Here is a 19,983-nt window from a genome sequence, read left to right as displayed (position 1 = left end):
TTCTTTGGGTGGGCTAATATTAGTAATATATATATATTTTGACTGGCTTAAATTGGGTATAGTAAAATTTTTTTTTTTTTTTCGCTGGATCCGCAAGTGGAAAGACCTAATCCAATACTCCTACAAATTCTTCAATAGAATAAAAGTGCTATCATATTCTTTCAAATGGATTGAAATTGTAAATTGTAAATTGTAATGAATATTGAGTGGAAAAGAAAGAGAGTTGTGAACTTGTAATGAGAGATGAGTGAAATCACTTGTCCAGAGAGGAGGGAAAGTACGCGAGGAATAAGAATGAAAAAAAAAAAAAAAAAAGTTAGTACAAAACAATATTGAAAGTTTCACAGTTAAATACATATTTAATTATTACTGCTTATGTAACTTATGAATTTTTTTTTACTGCAGGTGTAAAAAAGTGAACGACGAGAGAGAAAAAGAGAGAAAAAACGGTCTATTTAAGGATATAAACCTTTGTGGACCCAATATTAAAATTTTATATTGGTTAGGGTCTAATAATATTAACAAATAATTATAATATTAGGAATTTTAAAAATTTTGAGGTCTTCCTATGGAAGACATTGTTTCTTTTTCCTAAAAGATACAAACTTAACTTACATTCTTATACATTTTTTTTGAATTTTGTAATTTAATTTGTATTTTCTAAACAAAATTTGTTTTACTCATAATATTAGGGAAACAATATTTGTAGTCCACTTTTCTATTTTTGCACTCCAATCTTAAATGAAATGGTAATTCTAATCTTAACTTTATAAGTAAATGATTTTTAATTTTAAATCAATTGCTCTTTCAAATTTCCTCTCATTTTCTTTAATTTTTAATATTTTAGATCTCTTTCTGACGGACAAAAAAAAATTGAATAAAATATATTTTTTTCATGACCAAAAAAAAAAAAAAAAAAAATTTTATGTTGATAAATTGCCTCTTTTAACCGGACCATTAAAAAAATCGTCTCTTTTGAAAGAAATAAGACAAAAAATTGACTTGTAGCCTTTTTTTCAATAAATCTCCCTTGTCTAATTTTTTTATCAAAGAACCCCCCTCAAATATCTGAAAATGGTAAAAAGGTTGATATTTGGACCAAAATGCCCTTTTATTTAAATCTTAATTCTTTTGAACTTCAAAAATTCATATCTCATAAACTGTACATTTAAAAATTGTAAATAATATATGTACGGAAAGCTTATGAAATAAGGATTCTATAAATATAAGATTTGTACAACAAACTTTCATAATCAGAGAGAAATAGATAATCTAAACATCTACTTCAACAATCTTATTTTCTTTTTAAAAAATAAAATACTCGATATATTTGTAAGAAATTTTTTAAAATTATTCATTTACATATGAAGCCAAATACGTAAAAAATTTAGCCCCAGCAAAGATCGATTTTAAGAGATATCATATTTTGTGTCAAAGTATTTTCATTTTTTTATAGACTTTATAGAGTTACCATTTAAAAAAAAATGAATATTTGGTCTCTATTGGGGCTAATTTTTTTTATGTTAAGATCCATATGAAAATGAATAATTTTAAATTTTTTTTTTTGCAAATAACCCGAGTATTTTATAAAAAATAAAATAAAATAAGATTATTATAGTAAATTTTTAGATTGTTTTTTTCTCTCTGGTTATGAAGTTTTGTTAAACAAATCTTATATTTCTGGAATCTTTATTTTATAAGCTTTCTATGCATATATTATTTTCAATATTTGGATGTACGATTTGGAAGATATGAATTTTTGAAGTTCGAAAAAATTAAAATTTAAATAAAATGACATTTTTATCCAAATATCAAGTCTTTTATCCCCCTTAGATAGTTGATGGGGGTTCTTTGGTAAAAAAATTAGATAAAGGGGTTTACTGGAAAAGGCTACAAGTCGAGGGGGGTTTTCTGTACTTTAAACCCAAGAAAATATAACACAGAAAAAAGTAAAGGAAGTAAAGAAGGTAAAAAAAAAAAGTTAAAGTTGTATAAAAGGTAGTTATGATATTATAAAATAAGGCATGAGGCATTAATAAATTTGATGACCTTTTTATCATTTTATTTAAAAGAAAAATATAAGTGAAGTGTAATTGGAGAAAAATAAAATGCAAATATTGCCTCCCGAATTATATTAGTAAAACACATGAATTAAATTAGTTTAGGAGTTGCTCTTAAGTAGATTAATTTAACTCAATTTTATTTATATCGAATTAAATTAGTTTAGGAGTTGTTATTAAATAGATTAATTTAACTCAATTTTATTTATATCGAATTAAATTAGTTTAGGAGTTGTTCTTAAATAAATTAATTTAACTAAATTTTATTTATATTGAAAATATATTCGTGAAACCAAAATTCATTCTAAATATTTTATTAATTTAAGTAAGTCATATATGGGTTGGGTTTCACATCTTAACAAATATTTTTATTAACTGATTGTAGTCAATTATTTTTCTCATCGTATCTAAATTATGATTATACTAGTATTACTTTTATCATTCAAAATTTTATTTTATATTAATAACCATTATTTGTAGTCATTAAAAAAATCATTTATTTACAAAGTTTTGGAACTCTTACATTTTTACTAATATGACATAAAAACGGATACAATTTGAATTCTAAAAAATGGGGGCCATTTATATAATGTATACATCTCTTGAGAAATATTCTAATGTCTAAAAATTCAATCATGCATATTTCATTACTTTACGGTGATGGCAACGAGAGGATGACTTAGGCCCGTTTGGCTAATGTTTTTGTTTTGTATTTTTTGCTTTTATTAATGTATTAGAACGAAGCAAAAACACGAAACATGCTTGATAATGTATGCTGTCATATGAATAATAATGAAGTATTTTCAAAATTAAGATCAAAATCAGAAGTATCAAAATTATGCTTTTGTTTACTTCGACGTTATAGTAAAGCACCGGTCAAATTTTTTTTCATTACTTTATGAGTTTGATGGCAACAAGATGATGACTTGTTAGTAATTAATAATAGGGAATGCAATTACTTTCGGGAAAAAAAAGGGGTAACGCAATGAGCCTATGAAGTTATATCTCACTCATTATAATTTTTGGTTGTATTTTGGAATCATATAATTCGTCATAATCTTCACTGACCACTATAATAATTATAGAATAAAATTTATGTTGCGAACAAAAATGAAATGAAATGTTCATTCTAATCATTCATTTATTTGGTATGCAATTTAAAGAATCAATTCCATTGGAAAGAAAAATAATTATGCAACTAAATCCATTTCAAAGGTTAATTTTTATTTTTCAACTTTTATTTATAATTTATTTTACCCTTCTTTACAATTAGCATCTCATAATTTAATTAGATCACATTAAGCTAAGTTAATTAATTTGAGATTAGTTTAACTCAAGTAAAAATAAGTTAACTAATTGTTATTTTTCTTTCTTTCTTTCTTTTGTTTTTTTTTTATTTTATAAAATTATAAAGAAAATTCATTATTATTATTATTATTATTATTATACATCAATCCTAAAGAAGAAAATATATCTCCTTAGAAGTGTGTGAGGCTATCTATTATTTTTTATTTAAACTTTTCTATTTCCTATTTCTTTATGAGCTTAATTTTGTTAAAATATTATGACTTGTAAAATCCATCACATTAACCTAAAGTGCATTATAATATTATACACAATATACTTTACATAAAGTATATTGTGTATATATATATATATAATATATTAGTATATTATAGTGCAAAGTCCAAGCATAAGTTACATAACCACCCTCCCAATTTCGCTCTCGTCTTCACAAGCTCTTCACAGTCTCGCGTGACGTTTATTAATTTTTTTCTTTCAATTTTTGGATATTTTAAATTATTTTTGGTTTAAATTTTGGGAACAAATAACGAATCGCTTAAACTCACTCACTCAATTCAAAACCCAAATCTCGTATGTATGGCCTTTCACGTCGCTTGCCCAATTACATGGTACACAAACCACTAAATCTATATATCTCAAACCTACGATTTCTTCAAATTTCGCGCTCTCTCTCTCTCCTTCTCTCTCTAAAACTTGTGTGTTGTTTTCTCTCTCTTGCAGCCGTCGAATCTGCTACTGCGCGCTAGGGTTTCCCCGGAAGCTGCAGAGCGAGAAGGCACGGAATGGTTTCTTGGAGGAGGTGGCTAGGGTTGGGGAGTTCTTGGAGGACCCGTGGCTGATTAAAGTTAGGGAGAGGGACACCGTTCAGGTCGCTGTTCCTAAGGTTGTTGCGCCGGCTCCGCCACCGGTGACGGCGGTAGTGGCGGTGGCAGATGGAGGTAGTGGAGGCGATGGAGAGGAGTTGCTTTCCGCGCAGACGAAGAGGGCTGCGATGCAGAGGAAGGCGGCTGCCGCGTCGTTGGTGGCGGAGGATTATGCTCGGCGGTTTGAGTCCGGTGATTTGGTGGTGAGTTTTTGATTAATTTGAATTGTGATTTAGTTTTAGCGTTTGAAAATTTTGAATCTTTTGAGTTTGGGAAATTGTGTGTCTTAAAATATCAGCAAATGTAATTTTCTTTTCCCAGAAGGAATTTTTTTGGTGATGATCTTAAATCATACAATCAATTGAACTGTCTCACTAATCCATATAGGCATAGCATCAACAAATATAGCTGCACAGCATATTGTCCCAAAGAATGAGCTACATAGTTACACTCCCTTGGAGCGAATTTAACCTTCAAGTTAAGCTACCTTCTGACATCTTCCCACGGACATAAGATGGCCCTCATTAATTTCATTGATAATCATTTGAGCATTACCCTCAAAAACAAGTTTTTCTGCAGACCAACCAGCTGTGGAAGAGATGGCACTTCTCAGTGTAAGGAGTTCTGCCAAGGCAGCATTCCCTACATTTGGAAAATAAAACAAAGCAATGAAAACTACATTACTAAAATGCCCTCGTGATCACAAACAACAAGTCCACCACCCGATTCCCTTGTTGAGGCACAAAATGCAGCATCCACATTGCCCTTGAGTCATTCATTTGAAGGTGCCTTCCAGCTCAAACTCAGATCCTAGCAGCTGGCCTTATAAAATCCTCAAACTCATACTGTTGTGCAAAAGCATTTTGTAACACATCAACTTCGGACCATTCCTTCCCACTGAAAATCAAATCATTTCGCGATTTCCAAATATATTATAAAATAGACGCTGTCAATCCCAAGAGTCTGTCTTTATTCTCTTTGTTCTTCCATTTATTAAAAAAAGCAGGCCACCACTCAACCCAATTACCTATATTATGAGGATTGACATCAGTCCTTAAAGGTGATAATTTCCATATCTTCACAGCTCTTTCACATGTGATGAATAAATGAACTACTGTTTCTTCAAAACAATGACAATGCTTACACCAATCATCTTGAACAATTCCTCTTTTTAATAAAACAGTAGCCACAGGTAGTCTATTCTAAACACAACCTCCAAAAGAAATGCTTTGTCTTGGGTTTGATATTCAAACCCCAAAGTTTATTCCAAAAAGTACTATCCAAATTTCTATTACACTCACCTCTAAGATTAGAAGGAGAAAGATTGGATTGTTTAACTCCAAGGCCAAATTATATGCTGACTTCACTGGAAACACACCATGATTGAAGCAACACTACACTAATCTCTCATCACCATTTTCAAAGCCTAGAGGAATTTTCAAAATAAACTCCCAGTCGTCCCTCTGAAACAACTCCTTCACCAATGGTGTATTCCAATGTTGTAAGTCTGAATCAGTAAGCTGAGAAACCCATATAATTTGCCCACCTGTAGGATCAACACTTGAAACTTTAAACCCCCTCTTTCCACTAATCCAATTATCCTTCCAAATGTTAATCTCCCTTTTAGATGCAACTTCTCATTTCAGCCCAGCTTCGAATAATTGTTTAGCTTCAATAATACCTCTCCATGCCCAAGAGGGATTGCGACCCAATTAGCATGTAAGAAGGAGGTATGTGGAAAGTATTTATCAGCAAATGTACTGATAAGATAATATTGATTGATATTATATATGGTACCTATGCGTAGGAAACCAATTTTATTAAGCACTGATTCTAAATTTGTCATTTAACTTGTTTTAATATGTTCTGGTGTTCCATTAAAGCTTTCCAATTTTTTTTGGGTAATGGAGGGTATCCCCACCCCTCTGGGAGTGAAAGTAATTCTTCAGAGCAACCACCTTCAAGCAATGTATACTGGATAAGATTTCACATGGATTCAACAAAACATGAATGGTGAACAAGCTCGTTGAGCCCGTAGGCTTGTGATGCATGCTTGGCCTCTAGGAGTCAGAGCATGTGACCTAAAAAAGTTTTCATACTAAGCAAGTAATTTGAATTGTTCTTTTGCATTGGCATTAAATCCATTTTAGTCAACATTGATATTTTGATTGGTATCGTAAAATTGTGATTTCATTGATTACTATCTGCGTATCTATTTTAGTTGAAAAATGATGATTTTTAAATTTTTTTATTTTATTTTAATTTGTTCAAATGTTTCCTTTTTGGATGATCCAATTTGTTGGCATTGAGCGCATAGATGAGGATATCTAATTGTTGTATTTTCAAGTTTGTTATTTCTTGCTCTAGAATTTGAAGCTACATCATATTAAGGAGGATTTTGTTAAATAAAATGGGTTGCCAGTACTGCCATCATTTCTCTGTTTATTGCTGATCTTTGCCAAAGTGGGTTGCAGTGAACAAAGATTATGAGATTTTAGAGACAAATTTGTGTTTTTTTCCCCTCTTGATTTTCCCTATTGCATGTTATGCTATTTCAGTTCATCACTTCTTATACTTTATACGAATTGGATATATTCTGTAGTTTTCATTGGGATATTTAAGCCCATTGTCCTCGTATTCCAGCTGAATTTGATTGATTAAAATGATAAAACACTTGAATGCTTTTGCTTTCTTTTTTCTTTCTTTCTTTTCTTTTCCCCTTTTCGAAATGTGTGCCGTTACGAAATTTGCACTTGCATTTGTGCACACCCTCATTGCAGTGTCATGCAACCTCTTTGAATGAATGAGTTAGCTGATAAGTTCATGCTGGTACCTAAAGGTCTTGAACCTTAACTTGTTCACTTTTATGCTTTTATTTATCTAATCTACCTATATTTTTGGCAATATCAATCAATTATTTTTTCTGCCAGCAGGATGCCCCTAAAGATCTTCCTGGAGAAGAGCAAGGTCAGTCTAATGTCAAAGTTATGTGTAGGCTTTGCTTTTTTGGTGAAAATGAAGGAAGTGAGAAAGCAAGAAAGATGTTGTCATGCAAAAGTTGTGGCAAGAAGTATCACAGGAACTGCCTGAAAGCTTGGGCTCAACATAGAGGTATGGTTGTGCTCCAAAGTTGTTATACTACAAGGTTTTCATATTTTGATAAAGGGCTTGATTTTCAGATCTTTTTCATTGGAGTTCGTGGACTTGTCCCTCTTGCCGAATTTGTGAGGTACAAATTATGTACCTGTTCTTTTTGTTGATTCATTTTCTGAACTTGAACGTCAGGAAATGGCTGCTATATTCTCCTGTTCTATGAATCTGATGCTTTTTTCTAGCACTCATATTTTTATTGAACGGTTACTGGAAAACAAAAGTCATACTCTGAGCATCAACAGTATGAAAGTTTTTCCATCTTTGTTGCTTAAATTTATTATTGTATGCATCTGATGAAGATTAATTGTACATCTCTATTGCATGGATTCCTAAAATAATCACTTTCCTCATTTTGCTAGACACTTTTGGTTTCAATTACACCTACACTCTTGAGTGTGCTTCCACATATTTGTTTTCTGCTTTCATTGTTGTAAATTAAGGAAACATTTCCGAATAAGAGGGAGAGTATTTCAAGGGATACAATGTTACAGTCTTTAGTTCAAGAGGTCTTAATAGTGTTATGTACAAAAACGGAGATGTTTCCTTAGTCGTTTGATCTATTGAAAATGATAAGACCAGATTTAAGATAATTGTATAACTAGGTATGTCTTATGCTCTAGAATGTTTGAAGTCTAGAGGTCACATATCAATAGGACAAGTGTGTTTTATAAGTTGAGTTGGATGATGTACATGTAGATGAGCACATAATTAGATCCAATGATTTTTCAAAGCATGACTTCTAGATGTTTCTAGATAGGCGACAAGATGAAGAGAAATCTGATTTCAAATAAGAAAGGGAAGTACCTGATTTGTCCTTCAAGGATCAACTTTTTAAAAATATTCTCGCTTTGGTCCTGTAGATTGACAATTTATGATGGACACTTTCAAATGTTAAATGTGATTATGCAAAAAACTATACAGGTTTATGCATGGAACACTTTGATTCTTTCACTTTTTCTTTATTTTCCCTCATTTTATAAAACAATACTCTCTTTTATCGCTGTTATGTATGTTAACAAATGAAAAAAGATTCTCTCTCTGAAATGCTCTTATTGGATCATTAGAGCATAGTGAATTCATTAATGAGAAGAAAAGTCATGAACCAAAATGGCTCAACAGGCAGTTTGGAGGTTTTGCTTTTGTTTTGTTTGTTTGTTTGTTTTTAATGCAAATTGACTTCAGGTTTTGGTGATAACGATCCTATTTAAGCATACTCATTTAAATTATGTGACGAAAGTTCTCACATTATAACGAGGAGAAAAAGGAATTACTGGGTCTATTTCGCGTTTTCTTCCATGTTTGGTTCATCACAAAGAGAACCATACTCTTTCAATATGGTTTTCCATGTGTAAATATAACTTGCTCTCATTAAGAATTCAAGAAATTTTCTAAAATCCTTTTATCTAGCTGACCATTTTCGAAGGAATCTTTCTCCTGTGGTCAAGCTACCAATCTATAATGATGGAATAGGTTGTTGCATTTCTTCATTACTGTGGTCCCTTGAACTGTATTTTTTTCTGGTTGTTAGCCAATTTTCTGGCTGAACTCTCCTGATTTTGTCTGTTATATGATTAAGCAATTAACCTACATTTATGATTCCCTGCATTTCTAATTGTCTATTTGGTGCTTGTGCCGTTGGTCATTCTATCATCATCAGTTTGTAATTATGCCTTCTTTTTTTAACCATGTTGCTCTTATCATTCTATTTTCTGTTTACTCCAGGTCTGCCGAAGAACTGGAGATCCAAACAAGTTCACGTTCTGCCGAAGGTGTGATGGTGCATACCATTGTTACTGCCAGCAGCCTCCACACAAGGTGGGTTTTGTTTCTCTATTTGGCTATTCTTGGGCTCTTGTATTATGATCAAGATAGCTCGTCTTATCTTATTATTGAATGGCGCAGAATGTAAGCAGTGGACCTTACTTGTGTCCTAAACATACCAGGTGCCACAGCTGTGGATCTACTGTATCAGGAAATGGTTTAAGCACAAGGTATTGATTAGAGCTTCTATATTTCAAATATAATCTTTACATGATGGATTGATTTTTGGATAGTGTTAGCCTCTTTTCGTGTTTGGATATGACTTATGAGGGTAAAGAAAGGAAATGACAGTAATAACCTTTGATCGTGTTTGGGAAAAATGGTGGAGCAGTAAAAAGGAATAGTGTTTTATTTTGTGAGTGGCAAGGGTAAAACAGGAATTAATTTGTTGCAAAAATGGGGACAAAACAGGTAATTACTAACTCTTTATCCAATTCCTCCCACTTTTGAAAGGATAAGATAGTCACTCTTAAAAGGGCTAGTGAACCCCTCCTCCCTCCAAATTCTTACCTCTTCCTCCACTCTTTTATTTTATTTTATTTTTTTAAAGAAGACGCACAAGTTAGACTATCCTTCTATTTCCTTCTATTTCTTTTCCTTTGTTTGCGTCAATTTAAACGAGGACTAAGTGTATTTTTCAAAGTATAACCCCAAGGGGTTGGCTTCAGTGGTGAAGCCCTGGGACTTAGTGCCTCATGAAGCATTAAGTCTTAGGTTCGAATCCTCTCGAGTGTGATCAATCAATTCCTTAGGGGCCACGACCGCGGACATAGTCCGAGTTTTACCTGATTCGTGTGAAGGGGTTGCTTTGCACAGGTCCCATGGATAGTTGGGGCGAAGCCCCGGACACCCTGGTTATCGAAAAAAAGTGTATTTTTAAAAGTGTTTTTGAAAGCAATTTTACTAAAAAAATTCAAGTGTTCCAAAAATAGGACGTGCCGGTGGCAACTATTATATAATAAACATGAAATATTGATTATGCTTGTTAGGTGTGTACAATTAGATTTCTAGGACACGTATTTTCAAATCTTTGTAACAGTCTATATGTACTTGGCTTGGTGGCAAGTATTTGTTCTTTTGAGGCAATCCCTCCTCGAGCATAGTAACTTACTAAATGTATCCCTTTCAGAGAGAACTTCGATTATTATTATTTTTTTTTCTGTCTGGGGCTTTGACTTCTAACTGGAAGTCGGATCTTTAGGTAGAACTATTGAGGTGTGCACTTTTCGTGAATGGAGAAGTGGAAATTTATTCCTATACGATTGGTCTACCCCCTAGGATTTAACTAATGGCGATATTGGCTTCCTGTATTTTGAGAATAAAATCTCAGAGGTTGTCTCTTTAGAGAACTATAATTATGCTATGGGCTGAATATGATGGTTTTGGTTTTGGCTTCTGTATCTCATTTTTACTATCCATTTTTCTCAATGGATGGTCTGGCCGTATGTTTTAAGAATCCAAAGCTTTTGAACTTTGTAAACTGCTTATATTTTTGCAACAACCTATACTTCATGCACACAGTAGCTTTATTTAATAAGAGCTTGCGTATTTGTTCTTTATATGTTTGTTTTCTTTGTCATAACTTAACACTTCTGAATTTGTAAATGTGGTTTTATTAATTATCTTGCTGTAACTATGGATTGTAGTATTTCATTCATTTGGAGAAATCATCTGGCTTTTGAAACTTCTAGTGCATATTTGTTTCTCACTTGATGGGTAAATCAAATGGGGTGTGAATCGATATTAAGAATTAAATTTTGCAGTTAATTTTTGTATTACATCCATGGTTTTCATTTATTTTTCTAAAATACTTCTTAAATTATTGTTGTATGAGGATTTTAAGTTTAATTAAGGTTGTGAAAATCTTTGGCTATATGATGAAATCAATCTTTAGAAAATAAAAAATTTACAGTAGATGGGATTAATGTGCAAAAAGATGGGAGACAGATGACTTTTGGCATTTGTTTTTACTAGAAAGGTTACATATCTTTCAGCAGATGGGAATTGATTAACAATTGATGTTAAAATTTGTAGGTGGTTTCTAGGGTATACTTGCTGTGATGCTTGTGGAAGATTGTTTGTGAAGGGAAACTACTGCCCTGTTTGTTTGAAGGTATAATTTCTTGTCTTGATGAATGATGACCTTGACTCTCTAGCTTCCTCTATTTTACCAAGTAGAGGACTTCTGTAATTTTACACTGCATCATAGTTAAAATGCTTCATTTTCTGGTGAAAATAGTACCCTGACCGTAAGCATTTTACTGGTTTTTGTGAATTCGTGAAGTTGATTTTTGTTGACCATGCATTTTAGTGGTTTTTGTAAATGCATGAAAGTTAACTTCTTGCCATGTGAGTATTGATGTACTTTCCACTCATTGTCTGCACAGAATAAATTGACTGCTTGTTTGGCTCCAATGGTGTAGGTCTATAGAGATTCTGAATCAACACCTATGGTATGTTGCGATGCTTGTCAGCGTTGGGTGCACTGCCAGTGTGATGGCATCAGGTTTACTTTTGTCCTTTTTATTAGATACAAGCACAAGTATTAGTTGTGACATATACTGTTTTTGTTCAGATACATCTTGTCTAATGTTTAGTTTATATGAAGTAGTCTTGCCAATCTGTTATTTTGTTTGTCAACACTGTTGAATTTAATATGGAATCCTGTTGTTCTTTTTATTTTTTATTTTTTTCCCCGACTTTAATATGGAATCCTCTTCCTTTTGGGTGTGATTACATTGATAAGATGGTTCCTTTTAGGAGCAAAGCTGGTACTTTTAATTAATGTGTTAAAGCCAAGGTTTTGAGTTGTGGATGGAGTCAAGATGTAACGGACATGGGGTGTAATGGGTGTTATGTAATGGTATCGGCCGTTGCGGTCTTTATTTATTTGATCTTAAATGGCCTAAAAAGTAACGATGATGCAACCTTCAACTCCACAACCCAACAATATGGATTCTCAATGGTTTTAGTGGATTTTGTTGAATATATAATGGTGATTTAATATGAATAACATTACAAAACACATCTTTACACACCTTGTAAGCATTGAGATATAAACCATGGGAGAAACAAACACACACACAAGTTTCTCATATATGTTAAAATAAACATATTTTTTAGTGGCTTAACTAACACAGTACATTTAGGACATATAAGAACAAAAAATTTCAATTTCAAATTCAACCATAACATTTCTTTGGTATCATTACATGTACGAAAGGTACATATCAAACAATATTTTTACGTTAGATCCAAGCGAAAAAAGAAAATAATTTGACAAAGTGAAAAACTTACCAATTAATTAAAAGTAATGGAAAGCTTTGACTAGAGTTAGGCTAAGATGTTGTGAATTTTGAGTTTTGGAGGCTAGATCTGGCCTATAAACCACGTTTGGAGGGAGTGTGTCAGTGTGTGTTGGCTAGCAGGAGGAAAAAATGTAGAGGAAAGGAATTGCAGCCACTATGATACTAGCGGTTGCTGTGGGCCGTAACATCGGTGTATTGGATGATCTCGGCACCGTCATGGTCGACTCATGTGCTAATATAGTCACACCATACATCAGTGCGATTTAGTGTAGGTTCTAACTGAGTCTGTTGCAACTTGGCTGATATGGCGTGGCTTGTCAAGTCTTGTAAACCTTGTGTTGAACTGATTATCTAACCAGGATGGAATTGGCCCTAGGTCAGTTCTTCAATTTATTGGATCAGTACTGACGTGACACTAAATGAGAACTGAACCAACCTGGATCATGGACACCGGGTTCGGTTTGGTTCTCAGGTCGGCCAGTCCAAATGTGCATCCTTGCCGGTGGTGATAGTGGTAAATCCTAATCATTCCTCAACTATCGTCCAGGAATACGAAACTTGATGATTTATTTCGATGTTGAATGTTGTAACACGAAGAATTTCTAAATTTACCTCTCCCATTATGATGTCTATTTAAAATGATTCATTGGATGTGGGTGGAACATATAGGAAGAGTTACACTCCAAAAATTAGATATGCAGTCAAGGATTTAAATTTGATTCTCACTCCCCTTTTCTTGTCATTTTTTCCCCCTCCCAACAACGCAAGAACTCCCAATTGAGAATCAAGGAAACCTTATTTATCTGACTGGAAAACAGATCGGGTTATATTTCCATTGTGCATGTTTTCCAGTTTAAAACACTGATTGGGCACCTGACTGCTTTGAAGTTTATTGGTCTTTAATGAATTTTTGAGCCTATTCTTTTTGTTTGTTAGAAACTTCGAAAAATGATTAAGATTATGTATTTTTAAATTATTTGTTCAGCCTTTGAAAGGAGCTTTTGGGATGTGGTTATTTTCTTATAAGAAACCATGGTCCATGAGAATTCAATTAATGAGTGACTTTGGGGGCAATAGATGTTGCCTCAGTTGATATAACTGAGAAGTAATCAGGTTACACAGCAATCTGAGCAGGATATACAGTTTTTGGCTTTTTGTTTGCATCCGTTGTTGATTTTTATTCATGTTATTTTCCTTTCTTTCTTTCATATTAGTTGCAGAATCTGCTGACTCTAGAACTATTTGTTTGTTGTATCCAGTTGACAGTAACAATCCCTTTGAGCTTAATAGCTTGGAACCATTTTGAAACAATCTTTGGTATAAACTTGCTTATGCAATTTTAAAATTTTTCTGCAGCGATGAAAAATATATGCAGTTTCAAGCAGATGGAAATCTTCAATATGTATGTGCCACATGCCGTGGAGAGTGCTACCAGGTGTGTTTTGAACATGATTGTTTTGAGGGGAAAAATTCTTTGCAGCTGGTTGCTGATATAAGTTTATTCCTTTTAATACATAACCAGGTTAGGGATGTTGAGGATGCCGTTCAGGAGCTTTGGAGGAGGAGAGACAAAGTTGACCAAGATTTGATAGTGAGCTTGAGGGCTGCTGCTGGATTGCCAACCCAAGAAGAAATATTTTCTATCTCACCTTTTTCAGATGATGAAGAAAATGACCCTATTATATTAAAGAATGAATATGGCCGTTCTTTAAAGTTTTCTCTCAAAGGTTTAGTTGATAAGTCGCCAAAGAAGACCAAGGAATATGGGAAGAAATCTACAAACAAGAAGTACGGTAAGAAGAAGGGATATCTTCCTTCTTTAGTCAGTAAAATGGAAGCACATCAGAGTTTCGAAGGACATAGTGGTACGCCATCACTTGGATACAGCGGGGGTGATGACAAGAACGATGACATGCAGTCCCACAGAAGTGGAGAACTTTTTTCTTCTCCTGCTGCTGAAAGTTTGACTGAAGGGATATGCTCTATCAATCAGGCAGGGGTCCTGAAACACAAGTTCATTGATGAAATTGCAGTGAGTAATGATAATAGGAAATCAAGAATGGTTCAAATTAAAAATATTAAATCTCATGGCATGGTTAGTGGAGATGACATTGAAAAAAATGCTATCAAGTCGATGACTTCAAAGGGACCGAAGTTAGTTATACACTTAAGTGGGCGAAATAGAAATGTTACTAATTCTCCGGGGTCTGATGCTTCAAGCTATCAAAGAGAGCAGGAGTTGACAACTTCTAATGGTACGTCACCGTTTCTAGATATGTTTCCTTCTTTTGATAGTAAACTTGTTACATTTCGAGAAAAAAAGAAAAGATAGTAAATTTGTTTAGAAGTGACTTTTATGAGTTTGCCATACAAGAGGCAGAGGAAGTACAAGTTTAGTTTTGCTTACTTAAGTGAGTACAAGTTTAGTTGTGCTTCAATTTTGTGCACCATACTAGAGGGGTATAGAAATAGAATTACATCATTTTACCAAGTAGTGTGCTAGTTACAAAATTATTATATTCTAAAGTGGAAGAAGGATTGGCTAATTCTCTATGATGTGGCTTACAAACTCATACGATCTGGTGTTCCTATTTAACAGATACACTGGTCTTGGTGTCTGAATTGGATGATTAGATGTTTGGAAGGGTGGACTCAGAAACTAAGTGACTTAGGGCAGGTGTGCTATGAAGCACAGATATGGTTTCAAGACACAGTGCAACACAATACAAACAATAGAAACATGGTGATACGACAAATCTAAAAAAAAAAAGATTCAGAGACAGCAAGAATTCGATAAAAATATAATAATATATTATAAATACTAGTATATATACAAATTATTGATTTTTGATCATTTTATCTACATTAACATGAATGTAGTAGATTTTGCCAACTCCCTAATAAGCCTCGGGTCGAAGCGAAGGAAATATTTTGAAAAGAGGACAAGGAAGATTAGAGACTACGTGTGTGGATATTGGAGGGTCTTCATGAGAGAAATGGTGCAGAACTTAAAAGAAAAAAAAGTCAAAGGTGGTGTGCAGTGGTGGGAGGTGCTGTTGGTGGTGTGTGTAGGTGTTGGAGGGTTTTTCATTGCAGAAAAGTGTGTAAAAAAGGTAAATAAACAGAGTTGGAGTGCATTGTGCAGTGGCGGGAGTAGTTGAGGGTATGTGTGAAAGTGGTGGGTTGTTAGAGTGACTTGTGAAGACAAATGGTGGTAGTGGTGTGTAGAGCGGAAACCCTAACCCTAGAAGAATTAACGTACCCAGAAAGTGTACAAGAACAGATTCGATGGTGCCTCTTCCTCTTTTTTTTTTTTTCCTTCTTCTTTTTCTTCCCTTCTGTGGCACTCTGGTATCGATTGGTAATGCTTGGGGTGTGGGATTTTTAAAGAGCAAGCACCCTGACATTGGGCGCCCACAATATATATATATATATATCTGTGTGTGTGTGTGTTTGTTTGTTTCAAACCGCAATCTTTTAATATTATAAATGGGGTCTCCTTTCAAAGAAAAAAATTGCAAACTTACGCTGCTGTATCCTAAACACATCCCTCCTGTGTCCTAACCTCATCCAACTTAAAAAAAAAAAAAAAAAAAAAAATTATAAGGACAGGATTTTTCATGGCAGTATCTGACACGGTTCCAGTGCATATAGTGTCAGACAAGTTCATTACTCCTGTAATGGTAGAATAAAGTGGCAAAATTTGAAACCAACATTATTTTGATTTACTTTTGACTTGAATGAACGGATCATGTCCCAGAAAGGCGAACTTAAGGGTATAATTGTACATTAGAGTCTAAACCAGGTAGGTACATGCATAGTCATGCAAGCACTTGTATTTGTTACGAGTGAGACTGGTAGAACTTAACAACTCAGTTACTTCCTCACGTGGACATTGTAGGTCTCATGAATGAATGACAAATCCTGTAGTTTTCTGCCTTGAAAATGAAGTTCCATGTATGAAAGATATTTTGTGCAACTATAAAATCTTCAGCCCTTAAATTGCAGGAAATTATGCATGTGAATGAAACAAAATATCTTATCAGTTAAGTTCACTTGATATGTCAAGTAAATCTTGGCTTGTATTGACGGGCCAGAGTATCATAAGTGATAACATATTAACAATACCTTATACTGTTCTTGTTATTGTAAATGCTTTAGTGAGACAGAAACACTTAGCTTTTGTAATCTTATATTAAATGGTTGTAATCTTAATTTTCCAACCAGTGGCTCCATTCTTCTTCTTCCTTTTTTCTTTTCTACATATAAATTATCTTCTGGGTGTCCTCCATTTTTCCATTAGCCGATGAATAGTTTTTCATTTGGAAGGATTTATAGTTTTTCAGCTCTTAGGAAGCAGGATATAGACTTGATTTTTGTCAATTTCATGCAAAATGACTTCAATGACTGCTCTTACACTCGAGAACGTGCCCTTACACTTACCATCACGAGCTTTTACCATTGCATCAAGAAATGCTCGCTATATATATAAATCGGATGCCTTGGTTCAATATTTTAGTGTGGGTGTAGCTTATGTGGTTTTTGCACTGTTGCACATCAACAGGGAGCGGAGATATTGGCCAACTACAAATGACTGACCGGCGTATGTTGGAAAGACATGATGCTACAGCTAAATTTGCCAATGGTAAAGGTATTGTATACAAAAAGTTTTGCTCCTTATATCATCATGCCCTCTTGTTATGGCTTCTATAAATTGAATAATCCTTATACGACTTATTATTTTAAACACCATTTTTGTTTTATGTAACCTGCAGGAGATATAGTTGATTACTCTGATGAATTAAAGGTCTCTAAGTTTGGAAGAGAAGGCAACTTGATAAAGATCAGAAACATTAACTCAGAAGTTTCTGACATGAAACCTAAATTTGGTGAAGGGAATCTGGCTGATGGATATGAAGCTGTTTCACTGGTGAAACCACGTGTTTCATTGGGAAAACGAAGCATTGAAGGAAGCGCAGCTATGCCAGGGACTGAAACTGAAGTCCCTGCAGTACGGAGTGACAAGGCATCTTTAAAGAAGCATACGGAAGGTAGGCTTGATGCATCTCGTGATTCCATTAATGACAACAGCCGCACACCTTCAGTCTTGCATTCTTTACCAAAGGATTCCAAGCCTTTACTGAAGCTTAAATTCAAGAATCCTTATCACGAAAATCAAACTTCCTGGGCTCCTCATGGTGAGGAAGAGAAGAGTTTTGTTAAGGGCCAAAGGTCTAAAAGAAAGAGATCATCTCCCTTCATGGATAAAACATCAACTAAGGAATATGAAGATGCCGCACAATGGTATGAAGGAAGTACATTGGATGATGAGATCATGGATGCTAATTGGATACTGCAGAAGTTGGGAAAAGATGCAATTGGAAAGAGAGTGGAAGTTCATCAGCCTTCTGACAATACATGGTGAGTTTTCTTTTGAATCATTGGAAAAGGTAAAAAATATAGGAAATCCAAGGGTACTAGAAAACACAGTCAACCATTTTTTTCGAGTTGGTCCATTTATATTCTCCCGACCAAAAAAACAAAAAATAAAGTTGTTCCGTTATACTAAAGTTTTAACCTAGTACTTTGAAATTGAGAATAGTTTTGTAGGAATAATATAGGATTGTGACAAAATGTTCAAATGATGACTTGAACCTTTGGTATTCTCTAGAGAGAGTTTTGTGCATTATGGGCTGAATCTTCAATTTCTTTCCTATCAGGCACAAGGGAATGGTATCTGATGTCATTGAAGGTGCATCAATTGTGTCTGTTGCTCTAGATGATGGAAGGGCTAAAAACTTGGAACTCGGGAAGCAAGGAATTCGCTTTGTTTCTCAAAAGCAAAAGCGGTAAGACGCACAGAGGTTGAAGTTATTTTCTGGATAATTACATCATACAGAGAGACCTTCCATTTCACCAGTGAGGAGTTCTCGAGAGCAAAAACAGTCAAAAGTATGGGCGATTGTTTCATTTTGAGACTTCTGTTTCAGGGGTGTGGATCATTTATCGCGCGTGTGGGCTTTTGGCTATTTCAATGCAGCATAGTGGTTGTTAGGGTTTGGTTGTATCAAGAGCTAAACCAGGTTCTAATCTGAGGCAGGCACACCTTTTTTTCTTTATTTTTTTCTTCTCTTCATGTAATTTAGATTTTTGTGTCTCTCTTTCTCTCTCGTTATATTTTCTTTTCATTGTAAGTCTCAGAAAACACCTCTACGTATGTACTGTAACTCTGTAACTTAGTAACAAATATGTTAGCTCATAGCTTGTGGGCAGTTAGTGGGTCTTCATGTAATAGCATTTTCATTCAGATAGAAGATTTGTTGAAATTGTCCAATGTAATGATTTTTTTATTTTTAGTTTTAATTTTCCCCTTCTTGACGGGCAGAGTAGTGATGTAAGGCTCACTGGGGTTGGCTGCCACCTCTTTTGTATGTAATTTCTTGTTTTTTCAAGACTCTTCTGCTAAAAAAAAAATTCAGAAGTTCTTTTTCTTTATTGTCTTTGGAACTCCAACCAAAAAGTATATGTAGATTTTCTAACCCATTTAAGTTTTTAATCATATAAAACTAAAATCCAATATCAAACTTGGTGAAATAAGAGGGTGGTTTATATGCGACAATATTATCCTCCTTCAGGCGAATCAAAAAAGTGTGTGTGTGAGAGAGAATTTGAATGTTTCTATTTTGCACACATAAAAGCGTCCCTTTGACTGATCAAGCTCCATTTCATTACTTTCATAATCCATTTTAGCTCTCTACCTTAGTTCTTTGGTTCAGGGAGTCCTTGCCGCAATGGTAGGTTATCTGTTGTAACCTGAAGTTCAAGGATTCAAAATGAAAGACTGTCTCTTTGTATGCGGAGGTAAAACTATGTACATGTAACCCTTTCTAGAAATCCCGGAATGACAGATGTCTCATAGTTTTCCACTTCCATGTTATCATTACTTTCATATTCCATCTTAGCTCTCTACCTTAGTTCTTTGGTTCAGGGCGACCTTGGCGCAATGGTAGGTTATCTGTTGTAACCAGGAGTTCAAGGATTCAAAACGGAAAACTGTCTCTTTGTATGCGGAAGTAAGACTATGTACATCTAACCCTCTCTAGAAATCCCGCAATGGCAGAATCCTCCTAATTTTCTACTTCCAGGTTATTTTGATCCATTAAGGATTCGTACATAAAACTAAAAATTTAAATAACTTTTCAAGCTCAACCTTGACAAGAGAAATCAGCAGGAGAAACGGAATGGTCCATTCTCCAAAAATAAATTTTGCTGGTTGTCATTACCATTTCTTCTTTATCTTCAACCTCGCTGCAAGATGCAATTTGATTTATTTTCTACTTTTCTAAAGAGATCAAACTCTACTTGCTTCCACCTTTAATAAGCTGGAGACGATGATTTTCCGAACTGAGATTCACTGAGATTCTCTCTTCATTTCTTTCTACAGATCTCAAGTCACTCCACACACACACACAC

The 19,983-nt window shown here is 34.1% G+C and overlaps 1 protein-coding gene across 3 annotated transcripts; it reads left to right on the top strand.

Annotated features, from left to right (window-relative positions):
- The first annotated feature begins 3,758 nt into the window (after positions 1-3,758).
- On the top strand, positions 3,759-19,005 carry LOC132295062 (uncharacterized). 3 transcript variants are annotated; one of them, XM_059793137.1, is made up of 14 exons: positions 3,759-3,973; positions 4,086-4,431; positions 7,162-7,339; positions 7,408-7,457; positions 9,104-9,196; positions 9,284-9,372; positions 11,237-11,315; positions 11,626-11,708; positions 13,867-13,945; positions 14,033-14,765; positions 17,075-17,161; positions 17,286-17,931; positions 18,231-18,359; positions 18,501-19,005. In XM_059793137.1, exons 1-14 carry the CDS (start codon positions 3,942-3,944, stop codon positions 18,553-18,555), a joined length of 2,679 nt encoding a protein of 892 aa, XP_059649120.1. In that variant the 5' UTR covers positions 3,759-3,941; the 3' UTR covers positions 18,556-19,005. The 3 variants fall into 3 exon arrangements, with proteins under 3 accessions (XP_059649120.1, XP_059649118.1, XP_059649121.1); XM_059793135.1 differs by having other exon boundaries at positions 7,159-7,339; XM_059793138.1 differs by having other exon boundaries at positions 7,159-7,339; positions 18,231-19,005.
- Positions 19,006-19,983: the final 978 nt, after the last annotated feature.

This window comes from Cornus florida, unplaced genomic scaffold, assembly GCF_030987335.1.
Source record: "Cornus florida cultivar Cherokee Brave unplaced genomic scaffold, ASM3098733v1 CherokeeBrave_3.0.0_Hap2_Chr02, whole genome shotgun sequence".
In the NCBI taxonomy this organism is placed as follows: domain Eukaryota; kingdom Viridiplantae; phylum Streptophyta; class Magnoliopsida; order Cornales; family Cornaceae; genus Cornus; species Cornus florida.
The sequence above is the reverse complement of the archived record's forward strand: the minus strand, read 5'-3'. Positions and strand labels throughout refer to the sequence as shown.

Excerpts from the sequence above, each read along its gene's own strand:
- LOC132295062 (XM_059793135.1), top strand. The coding sequence starts at position 3,942 with ATGGCCTTTCACGTCGCTTGCCCAATTACATG. Across the intron at positions 4,432-7,158 it reads TTGAGTCCGGTGATTTGGTG|CAGGATGCCCCTAAAGATCT; the intron begins GTGAGTTTTTGA and ends TTTTTCTGCCAG. Across the intron at positions 7,340-7,407 it reads AGCTTGGGCTCAACATAGAG|ATCTTTTTCATTGGAGTTCG; the intron begins GTATGGTTGTGC and ends CTTGATTTTCAG.